Below are 12,630 nucleotides of genomic sequence, written 5' to 3'. Positions count from 1 at the left end.
CAAAGACTTCCAGACTCTATCTGCACAGCTCCCCCCGCTGCACAGACACACACACACACACACACACACAGGGACTCTCACTAATAAAACAACTGCAATGACATAAAACTGCGACAACACACACACACACACACACATACACATACATGCACGCACACAGACACACATGCACACTCATACACACACAGACACATGCGCACACATACACACACACATGCACACAGACACACATACAGACATGCACGCACACAGACACACATGCGCACTCATACACACACATACACATGAGCACACATACACACAGACACGCATGCACACACACACACAGACACACGCACGCACCCACACACATATGCGCACACACATACACACAGACACAGACACGCACAAATGCACACACACATAAACCAAGAACTTATTTTACTTTTAAATCAATTGGAAATGCATAAAACTTGAAAGAAATAACTTACTAGCCTTGTTGATAATACATTCCTCTGGTCCTTGCTTTTTTAATTGTTGTATTTTCACTTTCTGCTCCCTCCCTGGTGTTAGATATTTCAGTTCAGTCCTTGTTGTTTTTGTAATTTGGCTGTTTGGTTTTTTTTCCTTAACTTAATGCTTTTAATTTTTTTGGCAGCGACTGGTGAAAAGAAGAAGACAGACATCAGAAAGGACGAGTACTGGAGAGAGAGAGAGTGTGTGTGGATTACTGTGAGTGTGCATACCTGTGTGTGTGTGTGTGTGTGTGGATTACTGTGAGTGTGCATACCTGTGTGTGTGTGTGAATTACTGTGTGTGTGGATTACTGTGAGTGTGCATACCTGTGTGTGCGTGTGTGGATTACTGTGAGTGTGCATACCTGTGTGTGTGTGTGTGTGTGTGGATTACTGTGAGTGTGCATACCTGTGTGTGTGTGTGTGTGTGGATTACTGTGAGTGTGCATACCTGTGTGTGTGTGTGTGTGTGTGTGAATTACTGTGTGTGTATTACTGTGAGTGTGCATACCTGTGTGTGTGTGTGGCAGTGCCTCCTCCTCACAGAGCCATGGAGACCCCCCCTGGCCTGTTGAACCCACTGGCCTCTCCTGCCCTCATGGTCCTGGCCTCCTCAGCGGGGGATCCCTCTCGGGGGAGCCCCCCCTGCCAGCAGCAGCAGCCGGGACGCCAGTTTGGGGTGGACAGCCCCATGCCCTTCCTGGGCGCCTCCTACTCTCTGGCAGCCATGTACCACCACTCGGAGAGGCTGAGCGGAGCTCGCGACTACTCCCCCTCCTCCTCCCACCTCCTCCCCTTCCCCCACCCCCCCGCCTTCAGGCACCCCGGCCTGGGGGGGTACGGAGCCCTGCGGCCCTTCCACACGCCCCCCCTGCCCTTCCCAGACGAGGTGGAGCGTTTCTCCAGCGCCTACGCTGCAGCTGTCGCTGCCGCCAGCGGAGTCAAGCACCGCACCAAGCTGCCCGTGGAGCCCCCCCAGATCAGATACCTGCCGCTGGACAAGGAGGGGACCCCCTCCTCCCCCCTCTCCCACCCACCAGGGTCCAGCTCCGCGGGGAAGAGAGCCCGCACCCCGGCCGGGCATCTGAGACGAACTCCCAGCCCCCTGGCATCCAGCGTGGGCAAGAGAGGTGAGGAACTGCTTACATTATTGAACATGTTTAACATGTTTCAATAGGTATAGGAAAGTATAGTACTGTAGTAATAAAACCGTGGTTACCAGTGGCACAGTCATTGCATCGTATAAGCTTTGGAATGGAAAATATGTTTTTAAGGAGTGCTTATAGCTTTATCTTTATCTTTATCCTTTGTGTTTTATTTGTTCATTTTTAAAAAGCTGGTATAAGTGTAACAGTCCCATCCTATAGTGTCTCTCCCTCTCCCCTCCTTCCCCCTCTCTCTCTCCTTCTCACACTCCCCTCTCCCCTTCTCTCCACCTCACACTCCCCTCTCCCCTTCTCTTTGTCTCACACTCCCCTCCTCTCTGTCTCACACTCTCCTTCTCTCCCTATCACACTCTCCTCTCCCTTTCTCTTCGTCTCACACTCCCCTCTTCCCTTATCTCCCTCTCACACTCCTCTCTCCCTTTCTCTGCCTCTCACACTTCCCTCGCCCCTTCTCTCCCTCTCATACTACCCTCTCCCCTTCTCACACCTCCCTCTCTCTCTCTCTCTCTCTCTCTCTCTCTCTCTCTCTCTCTCTCTCTCTCTCTCTCTCTCTCTCTCTCTCTCTCTCTCTCTCTCTCTCTCTCTCTCTCTCTCTCGTCTGTCTTCTTTCTGAGTGTCTGTCCTGAACACAGATTGAATTAGCGGTGTGAAATGATCTCCTATTTGAAGTAGAAAGGACCCTGTGTAGAGGCCTTGTCCTGGTAATTGCCGTGTTAAGAGGGGAGTCAGTAGAAGCTGGTCCCTTTGTGTCGGGGGAGAGGAGGAGGGGGCACTGTAGAGGGGAGGAGGGGAGCGGAGGCAGGCGGGGGGAGTAGCAAGCTGTTCTGAGCAATTCACAAATGTGTCCAATCTCTGGGGGGTGGTATGGGTGGGTGCATGCGATGTAAAGATTTCTTCTTCTTGGAAAGACACAAAAAAAAGGAAGACCCCCCCTGACCCTTTTTAAATGTGCTCCGAGGGGGGTGGGGGTAAAGGTGAAAGGGTCAGGGACTGTGATAGTAATACTGTAGAAGTCTACATGTTCAGAAAGCTGCTTAGAATACATCCAGGAGGGTTGTAAAGTTGAAACCTTAAAAGAAAACGTTTAAATTAGCTAGTTAATCTGAAGTGAAGGAAGCCGTGCAAGTCAGTTAGAAGTTATCAAAGTCTTAAGAATATGGGCCATAGCTACAATGCATCTAGGAACTAGCAAGAAACAGCTCTTACACTAACCTCCCTTGCAAAGTGATTTTGCAGCTTTCCCCCATGGTTACACAATGCATTTACCAGTTTGCCATGTTCTTTTTTAAATATGCTTTACCGTGCCTCTCTGTGCTTTACAATGCTTCCCTATGCTTTACCACACCTCTCTGTGCTTTACAATGCTTCCCTATGCTTTACTGTGCCTCTCTGTGCTTTACAATGCTTCCCTATGCTCTACCATACCTCTCTGTGCTTTACAATGCTTCCCTATGCTTTATCATACCTCTGTGCTTTACAATGCTTCCCTATGCTTTACCATACCTCTCTGTGCTTTACAATGCTTCACCATACCTCTCTATGCTTTACAATGCTTCTCTATGCTTTACCATACCTCTCTGTGCTTTACAATGCTTCCCTATGCTGTACCATATCTCTGTGCTTTACAATGCTTCCCTATGCTTTACCATACCTCTGTGCTTTACAATGCTTCTCTATGCTTTACAATGCTTCTCTATGCTTTACCATACCTCTCTGTGTTTTACAATGCTTCCCTATGCTTTACCAGACCTCTCTGTGCTTTACAATGCTTGCCTATGCTTTACCATACCTCTCTGTGCTTTACAATGCTTCCCTATGCTTTACCACACCTCTCTGTGCTTTACAATGCTTCCCTATGCTTTACTGTGCCTCTCTGTGCTTTACAATGCTTCCCTATGCTCTACCATACCTCTCTGTATTTTACAATGCTTGCCTGTGCTTTACCATACCTCTCTGTATTTTACAAGGCTTGCCTATGCTTTACCATACCTCTCTGTGCTTTACAATCCTTCCCTATGCTTTACCACACCTCTCTGTGCTTTACAATGCTTGCCTATGCTTTACCACACCTCTCTGTGCTTTACAATGCTTGCCTATGCTTTACCACACCTCTCTGTGCTTTACAATGCTTCCCTATGCTTTACTGTGCCTCTCTGTGCTTTACAATGCTTCCCTATGCTCTACCATACCTCTCTGTATTTTACAATGCTTGCCTGTGCTTTACCAGACCCCTCTGTGCTTTACAATCCTTCCCTATGCTTTACCACACCTCTCTGTGCTTTACAATGCTTGCCTATGCTTTAGCACACCTCTCTGTGCTTTACAATGCTTGCCTATGCTTTACCACACCTCTCTGTGCTTTACAATGCTTGCCTATGCTTTACCAGACCTCTCTGTGCTTTACAATGCTTGCCTATGCTTTACCAGACCTCTCTGTGCTTTACAATGCTTCCCTATGCTTTACCAGACCTCTCTGTGCTTTACAATGCTTGCCTATGCTTTACCACACCTCTCTGTGCTTTACAATGCTTCCCTATGCTTTACTGTGCCTCTCTGTGCTTTACAATGCTTCCCTATGCTCTACCATACCTCTCTGTGCTTTACAATGCTTCCCTATGCTTTATCATACCTCTGTGCTTTACAATGCTTCCCTATGCTTTACCATACCTCTCTGTGCTTTACAATGCTTCACCATACCTCTCTATGCTTTACAATGCTTCTCTATGCTTTACCATACCTCTCTGTGCTTTACAATGCTTCCCTATGCTGTACCATATCTCTGTGCTTTACAATGCTTCCCTATGCTTTACCATACCTCTGTGCTTTACAATGCTTCTCTATGCTTTACAATGCTTCTCTATGCTTTACCATACCTCTCTGTGTTTTACAATGCTTCCCTATGCTTTACCAGACCTCTCTGTGCTTTACAATGCTTGCCTATGCTTTACCATACCTCTCTGTGCTTTACAATGCTTCCCTATGCTTTACCACACCTCTCTGTGCTTTACAATGCTTCCCTATGCTTTACTGTGCCTCTCTGTGCTTTACAATGCTTCCCTATGCTCTACCATACCTCTCTGTATTTTACAATGCTTGCCTGTGCTTTACCATACCTCTCTGTATTTTACAAGGCTTGCCTATGCTTTACCATACCTCTCTGTGCTTTACAATCCTTCCCTATGCTTTACCACACCTCTCTGTGCTTTACAATGCTTGCCTATGCTTTACCACACCTCTCTGTGCTTTACAATGCTTGCCTATGCTTTACCACACCTCTCTGTGCTTTACAATGCTTCCCTATGCTTTACTGTGCCTCTCTGTGCTTTACAATGCTTCCCTATGCTCTACCATACCTCTCTGTATTTTACAATGCTTGCCTGTGCTTTACCAGACCCCTCTGTGCTTTACAATCCTTCCCTATGCTTTACCACACCTCTCTGTGCTTTACAATGCTTGCCTATGCTTTAGCACACCTCTCTGTGCTTTACAATGCTTGCCTATGCTTTACCACACCTCTCTGTGCTTTACAATGCTTGCCTATGCTTTACCAGACCTCTCTGTGCTTTACAATGCTTGCCTATGCTTTACCAGACCTCTCTGTGCTTTACAATGCTTGCCTATGCTTTACCACACCTCTCTGTGCTTTACAATACTTCCCTATGCTTTACCACACCTCGCTGTGCTTTACAATGCTTGCCTATGCTTTACCACACCTCTCTGTGCTTTACAATACTTCCCTATGCTTTACCATACCTCTCTGTGCTTTACAATGCTTGCCTATGCTTTACCACACCTCTCTGTGCTTTACAATCCTTCCCTATGCTTTACCATGCTTTCACTGTGCTTTATTTCCCTTTGCTGCACTTTTACTGTGGGGAGTTCTGATTCTCAAGTTTTCAAACCCCCTGACCTTGGCTGCTACGGGTGGAGCCGGGTTTAGTTCCCATTTCCAGATTATTTCCACCGCTTGCTCTTCTTATTCTCCCTCTTATTATCATTCCTAAAGACCAACTTCCTGATTAACAGGATTAAGAGAGGGGGGCGAGGAGGTATAGAAAGGGAGAGTGAAAGAAAGAAAGGAAGGAAGGAAGAGTAGTGTATTCCTTTTAAATAATCCCCTGGTGCAAATTAACACCTACGAAGAAAGGGGTTCTACCCTATTGATGTAAACAGCGCCGTACCTAAACACTGCCGGTCACTGAAGCCATGCTCTGTGCGCCAGTAAGTTCTGTAAAACAACATGGCCTGGGAGTCTTTAAGAGAAAGAACATTGTGTATACCCTATTACAGGGGGAGCAGGGTATAGCACAGGGGAGCAGGGTACAGCACAGGGCAGCAGGGTACAGCACAGGGCAGCAGGGTACAGCACGGGAGCAGGGTGCAGCACAGGGGAGCAGGGGACAGCACAGAGGAGCAGGGTGCAGCACAGGGGAGCAGGGTGCAAAACAGGGGAGCTGGGTGCAGCACAGGGGAGCTGGGTACAGCACAGGGGAGCAAGGGACAGCGCAGGGGACAGCACAGGGGAGCAGGGTGCAGCACAGGGGAGCAGGGTGCAGCACAGTTGGGGGCAGCACAGGGGAGCCATACTGTACAAATTTAGCTTAACACATAAAGATAATAGCATGGAGGGCCCTAAAGTAAAATCTTGACCAGCGTTTAGGTCAACTGAATAGACCTAAATACTACAATACTAATAACATGAAGAGAAACTAAATTAAAAGGTAGACAATCGCTTCTACAAAGAGCCTTTTTATCATCGTCGTACGGACCTTGAAGTCAGTTTAATAAAAAGAGCCACCCCCTTTCTCTCTGTACTCTGTCCTTCTTTTCAACAGACTGCTCTTTTTTTCTTTCCTTGGCTCGCTCTACAGCCCACCCAAGTGCTATCATTTCCACTTTCACACGTCCATTGAGATCGCTGTGATATCTCCCTTCAAGCACTTCCCTCTCTTCTCATGGAAATTAGAGTGATGAGCTGAGCACTGCGGGGGGGGGGGGGGGGGGGGGGGGGGGTATTGTTTAGCCACCTGCAAGAAGGTTAAGGAGAGCTGCTCTTTTTTTTCTTTGGGGGGGGGTGTGCAGTAGTAAGTGGAACAACAGGATGTTAAAAAAATAAAAGATTTAAAAGAAAAAGAAGGTACCCTCCAATTCCCCCCCCAAGTACTTAAATTATTTACCAGTCTTCTGAGCTGTGCGCTCGTAAATCAGGGGGCTTGTGGGGATCATAAAGAGAGACTAGTAGTAGTTGTGGTTTACTGCTGTCACCTGTATGCCATGCATCTGAAACAGAGGAAAGGGAGAGGCATAGAGAGAGAGAGAGAGAGAGAGAGAGAGAGAGAGAGAGAGAGAGAGAGAGAGAGAGTTTCTGTAGCAATGGAAGGCTTTTACAAGTTTTACTGGTTTTTTGCTGGTTACAGATCAGAAGATTAGGGGAGCTGAGTTTCAATTAAAACTGGCATATGAAGATAATTGCAATTATGTTTTGTTTAGTTTTTTTTGCTTAAAAACTAAATTGAAGCAGTACTTGATTAGTCCCACTGGTAATAGCTTTGCATTGAGTTAGGGGTTGATTTAAAATGACACATATCCTTCCGCAAGTCAGCCGCTTTGGTTTATTACCTCCTAGTGCTGCAAGTGTAAGAGGGTGGCATGCCAGCAAGGTCTGCTTTGTATTCTGATAAAGCAGTGTGCACAGAAGGATAAACATTTTTTGCATAAATCTGAACTCAACAAGAGAAATGATAAATGAGTTTAAGTGGCAGCAATGTTACTATTGTGGAACCCTTATTAAGTTTACCACAGTATTTTTGCACATTAAAAGTGTTTAAGTGATTGATTGTGTGTGTGCTTGAGTGTGTGTGTTTGAGTGATTGTGTGTGTGTGTTTGAGTGATTGTGTGTGTGTGTTTGAGGGTTTGAGTGTGTGTGTGTGTGTTTGAGTGTGTGCGATTGAATGTTGGAGTGATTGAGTGAGTGTGTGTGTGTGTTTGAGTGTGTGTGAGCGTTTGAGGGTTTGTGTGTGTGTTTGAGGGTTTGAGTGTGTGTGTGTTTGAGGGTTTGAGTGTGTGTATGAGTGTGTGTTTGAGTGTGTGTGTTTGAGTGTGTGTGTTTGAGGGTTTGACTGTGTGTGTTTGAGTGTGTGTGTTTGAGTGTGTGTGCGCTTGAGGGTTTGAGTGTGAGTGCGTTTGAGGGTTTGAGTGTGTGTGTGTGTTTGAGTGTGTGTTTGAGTCTCAGAGTCAGAGTCTCCGCCTTATTTCTCTTTTGTCCTCATTTGCATTGAAGAGCAAGAAGAAACACACTAGAGTACACTGAAGAAGCACACACTAGAGTACACTGAAGAAGCACACACTAGAGTACACTGAAGAAACACACACTAGAGTACACTGAAGAAGCACACGCTAGAGTACACTGAAGAAGCACACACTAGAGTACACTGAAGAAACACACACTAGAGTACACTGAAGAAACACACACTAGAGTACACTGAAGAAGCACACACTAGAGTACACTGAAGAAGCACACACTAGAGTACACTGAAGAAGCACACGCTAGAGTACACTGAAGAAACACACACTAGAGTACACTGAAGAAGCACACGCTAGAGTACACTGAAGAAGCACACGCTAGAGTACACTGAAGAAGCACACGCTAGAGTACACTGAAGAAGCACACGCTAGAGTACACTGAAGAAGCACACGCTAGAGTACACTGAAGAAGCACACGCTAGAGTACACAGAAGAAGCACACGCTAGAGTACACTGAAGAAGCACACGCTAGAGTACACTGAAGAAGCACACGCTAGAGTACACTGAAGAAACACACACTAGAGTACACTGAAGAAACACACACTAGAGTACACTGAAGAAGCACACACTAGAGTACACTGAAGAAGCACACACTAGAGTACACTGAAGAAGCACACACTAGAGTACACTGAAGAAGCACACACTAGAGTACACTGAAGAAGCACACGCTAGAGTACACTGAAGAAACACACACTAGAGTACACTGAAGAAACACACACTAGAGTACACTGAAGAAGCACACACTAGAGTACACTGAAGAAGCACACACTAGAGCACACTGAAGAAAAACACTAGAGTACTAGTGTGAAGGCACTAGCTTAAACGTTTGTCTACTTGACTTTCTTAAAGTTTTATATTACAATTTTGATTGAGCGTTTACGTTGAAATGGATGATTCTTATAGTTTAACCCTTTGTATGTTGAGCCTCTGTCTGTCTGTCACATTGCTGGGAAAGTGAAAAGAAGGCTGGACTTTATTCCCCTCTGACTAAACCATGGTGGCCTTTAGAAGCACAATCCCTGGCAACTCGACTCTTTGTCATGGTAATCACAACCGTTTATTCATTCCCCCATTATTTTGAGCACTGGGGTTATTGTTCCTATGGGGGGGGGGGGCTCTGAGCACCAGATGGAGCTTTGAGGGAGGAGGGAGAGAAATAAAGAGCAAGAAAGAGGCAGAGACGAAAAAGAGCAAACGCATTAAAAAGATGTGGACAGTCTTCATGCGCAGGCTTCAAATGAATTACTAAAAAAGATGTCTGGAGGCGTATTGTTCATCGAGGCACATTCACTTTTAGACATTTTTCAAACAGTTTATGTGAACACAAAGGGTTAAGAGAAATTGCCCAGTCAAGACTTTGAACAAAAAAAACATTATAAACCCATAACACATTATAAACCCTTGAGTTATTTGAACCTTCATGTTGACATTGATTCTACTTCTAATTTTTGAGGCTACTGGATTCCTTAGATTATATCCTGCATGTCAAATGTTCTACGCATCATCGTGGCCATACTTTAGATCTGGTCATTTCTCGTGGTTTATCTGTTAAGAACGTTACAACCCTAGATCTTACTATTTCTGATCATCTTGCCATTCTTTTTGAGGTGAATCTGCCAGTATCTACAAAGAAGGTGGACCGTACATTTAAATCCCATGCAATTAATTCTTCAACTGCTGTTAAGCTTTCTGATGTCTTGAGCTCATTACCACTCTCTGAGTCCTCATCAGTAGATGAGCTGGTTAATACCTACAGATACTGTAGCGCCAATCAAAAGTCAGAGTGTCTTTTAAAAAAAGCTCACCGTGGTTTAATGATACAACTCGTAAGATGAAATATGAGGGTCGTAAACTAGAATGGAGATGGAATCTAAACTGGACATTCATTACATCGCATGGAAGGGCCACCTGGTTAAATATAGGAAGGCTCTGGCGTTGGCTTGATCATCATATTATTCTAATTTAATTGAAACAAATAAAAATAATCCTAGATTTATTTTGCTATCCTAGATAAATTAATGAATCCTCCCCGATAGTCCTACCCTTGACATTGGCTCCTCTCACAGCTATAATGACTTCCTATATTTCTTTAAAAAAATACTAGACATCAGAAATGAGATTCCAGACACCCTCTATTAAGGAGGACTCTGGCAGAATTTTACCAACTACACCTGTTAAGGCTACTATGGGGGCTTTTTCTTTCATTACCTTAAAGAACTGACAGAGCTAATTCTACATATGAGAGCTACTACATTCCTACAAATCTATTAAAAGATGTTCTTGGTGTTATTGGGGCTCCCGAGTGGCGCATCCAGTAAAGGCGCTCCGCGTGGAGTGCAGGATGCACCCTATAGCCTGGAGGTCGCCAGTTCGAGTCCAGGCTATTCCACTGCTGACCGTGGACGGGAGTTCCCAGGGGGCGGTGCACAATTGGCCGAACACCGCCCGGGGTGGAAGGGCTTAGGTCGGCCAGGGTGTCCTCGGCTCACCACGCACCAGCGACCCCTGTAGTCTGGCCGGGCGCCTGCGGGCTTGCCTGTTAGCTGCCCAGAGCTGCGTTGTCCTCCGACACTGCAGCTCTGGGCTGGCTGCATGGTGGGCCTGCAGAGTAAAAAGAAGCGGTCGGCTGACGGCACACGTTTCAGAGGACAGCGTGTTTTCTTCTTCGCCGCTCCCAAGTCAGTACAGGTGGTAGCGGTGAGCTGAGCCTAAAATACAATTGGGTGCTTCAAATGTATAATGTATAAATTTAAAATGTGTCATTAATACCCACGTTTAAAATGTTTTTTATAAATGGTTCACTTTCCTCCGGTATAGTTCTCTCAACACTTAAGGTAGCTGTGGTAAAGCCTATGCTTAAGAAACACAATTTGGACCCTAAAGTCCTCAATAACTATAGGCCAATCTCCAAACTACCATTCTTAGATAAGGTTCTAGAGAGAGTTGTTGCAATTCAGTTACAAGATTTCTAACTCTTAATGGTATATTCGAGAAGTTTCAGTCTGGTTTTCATGCTGCACATAGCACCGAGACGGCCCTTGTCAGAGTGAATGATCTGCTGATAAACTCTGATTCAGGCTTTCCATCAGTATTAATTCTTCATTCTTCATCAGGTGCTGCCATTGATACTGTAGACCATTCCATCCCACTGAATCATCTTGAAAGCACAGTGGGACTGTCTGGCCTTGTCCTATCCTGGTTCAGACCTTATCTTTCTGATAGGCTTCAGTTTGTATCTATTGGGCAGGTAAAATCAGCATTATTGGAAGTTGTCTGTGGTGTTCCACAGTGCTCCATTCCAGGTCCCTTGCTGTTTTCATTATATAGGCTACCGTTAGGTGACATTATCCGCAGACACGGAGTGAACTTCCATTGCTATGCTGATGATACCCAGCTATATTTGTCCCTAAAGCCAGGAATTTCTTCTGCCTGGGTGTTATTAGCTATTTGCCTTACAGACACCAAGCATTGGATGTCACAGAATTTTTTAATGTTGAATTCAGGTAAAACAGAGGTTATGGTAGTGGGCTCACAGAACCAACTAAAAGGAAATGTGGGACTACATGAGCTCGACCTTTGCAGTCTCTCATAAAAAAAACAACTAGAAATTAAGAGTTTTGATCCTGATCTATCATTGAGACTCATATTAGGGAAGTTACTAAAGTATCTTTTTACCATTTGAGAAATATAGCCAAACTTAGACCAATTATTTCTGTATTTGATGCCGAGAGACTAATGCATGCCTTTGTTTCATCTAGAATTCTTTATTGTAATGCACTTTTTTCTGGTGTCCCAAAATCGTGTGGTATCCCACTTGCAACTTGTTCAGAATACCGTCGCTAGAATTCTGACTAAAACCAGGAAAAGTGAACATATTACCCCTGTTTTGGCCTCTTTACACTGGCAACCTGTGCAGTATAGAATTGATTTTAATATTTTGCTGTTAACTTTAGCACCTAGTTATTTGCAGGAGTTACTGACCCCGTATCTTCCAAACCGCACTCTGAGATCACAGGATGCAGGGCTGCTGGTTATTCCTAGGGTCAACAAAAGCAACACGGGAGGTAGGGCTTTTTCTTGTAGAGATCCTAAATTATGGAATACTCTGCCTTTGTTTGTCAGGGAAGCTGAGACCATTACAGTTTTCAAGTCAAGACTGAAAATGCACTTTTATAAATTGGCTTTCTTAGTGGGTGTTAATGTAACTTTATAATTGCTGCTTTTGTATTATGTGTATACTGTTATTTAAATCTGTTATTTAAATGACTGTGGCAGTTGCATGTGTGACACGCTATACAAATGTATTGTGGTTTGATCTTTTTTCTGCGATGTACTGTACTGTACAGTGCTTTGCGATACTTTTGTATAAAAAGTGCTATCTTAATGCAATAAATAAATAAATTCTACAAGTTTCTCACAGTAAAAGTACAGCAAAGTATAATAAAGCTGCACTACAGTAACCCTACAGTGTAGAGAATGGTGCCTCTGGTTCGAGAGAGCTCCTGTTTATCTCAGTGCAAGCTGCTGGATCTGCCACCACTATAGCAACCTTACAGATGGGCATGTCTGCTTCACATAATAGAACCATTTTTCCAAGAACTTACAATTTGAAAAGCAATTCATATGTCCAAAACATTTTGGAATGCTGTGGCAAAGTGGCTTGCAG

At 44.8% G+C, this 12,630-nt stretch overlaps 1 protein-coding gene across 3 annotated transcripts in view; it reads left to right on the top strand.

The window, feature by feature from the left end:
• LOC117402019 (E3 ubiquitin-protein ligase Rnf220-like) overlaps window positions 1-12,630 on the top strand; it is a 127,189-nt gene that overhangs the window by 83,883 nt on the left and 30,676 nt on the right. For all 3 annotated transcript variants that reach the window (XM_059008344.1, XM_059008343.1, XM_059008342.1), the window contains one exon: window positions 638-1,624. In XM_059008344.1, coding sequence (XP_058864327.1) covers window positions 1,045-1,624 — 580 coding nt within the window. In that variant the 5' untranslated portion in view covers window positions 638-1,044. The remainder of the gene's footprint in view (window positions 1-637; window positions 1,625-12,630) is intronic.

This window comes from Acipenser ruthenus, chromosome 36, assembly GCF_902713425.1.
Source record: "Acipenser ruthenus chromosome 36, fAciRut3.2 maternal haplotype, whole genome shotgun sequence".
In the NCBI taxonomy this organism is placed as follows: Eukaryota; Metazoa; Chordata; class Actinopteri; order Acipenseriformes; family Acipenseridae; genus Acipenser; species Acipenser ruthenus.
This window is presented reverse-complemented; position numbering and strand designations above follow the sequence as displayed.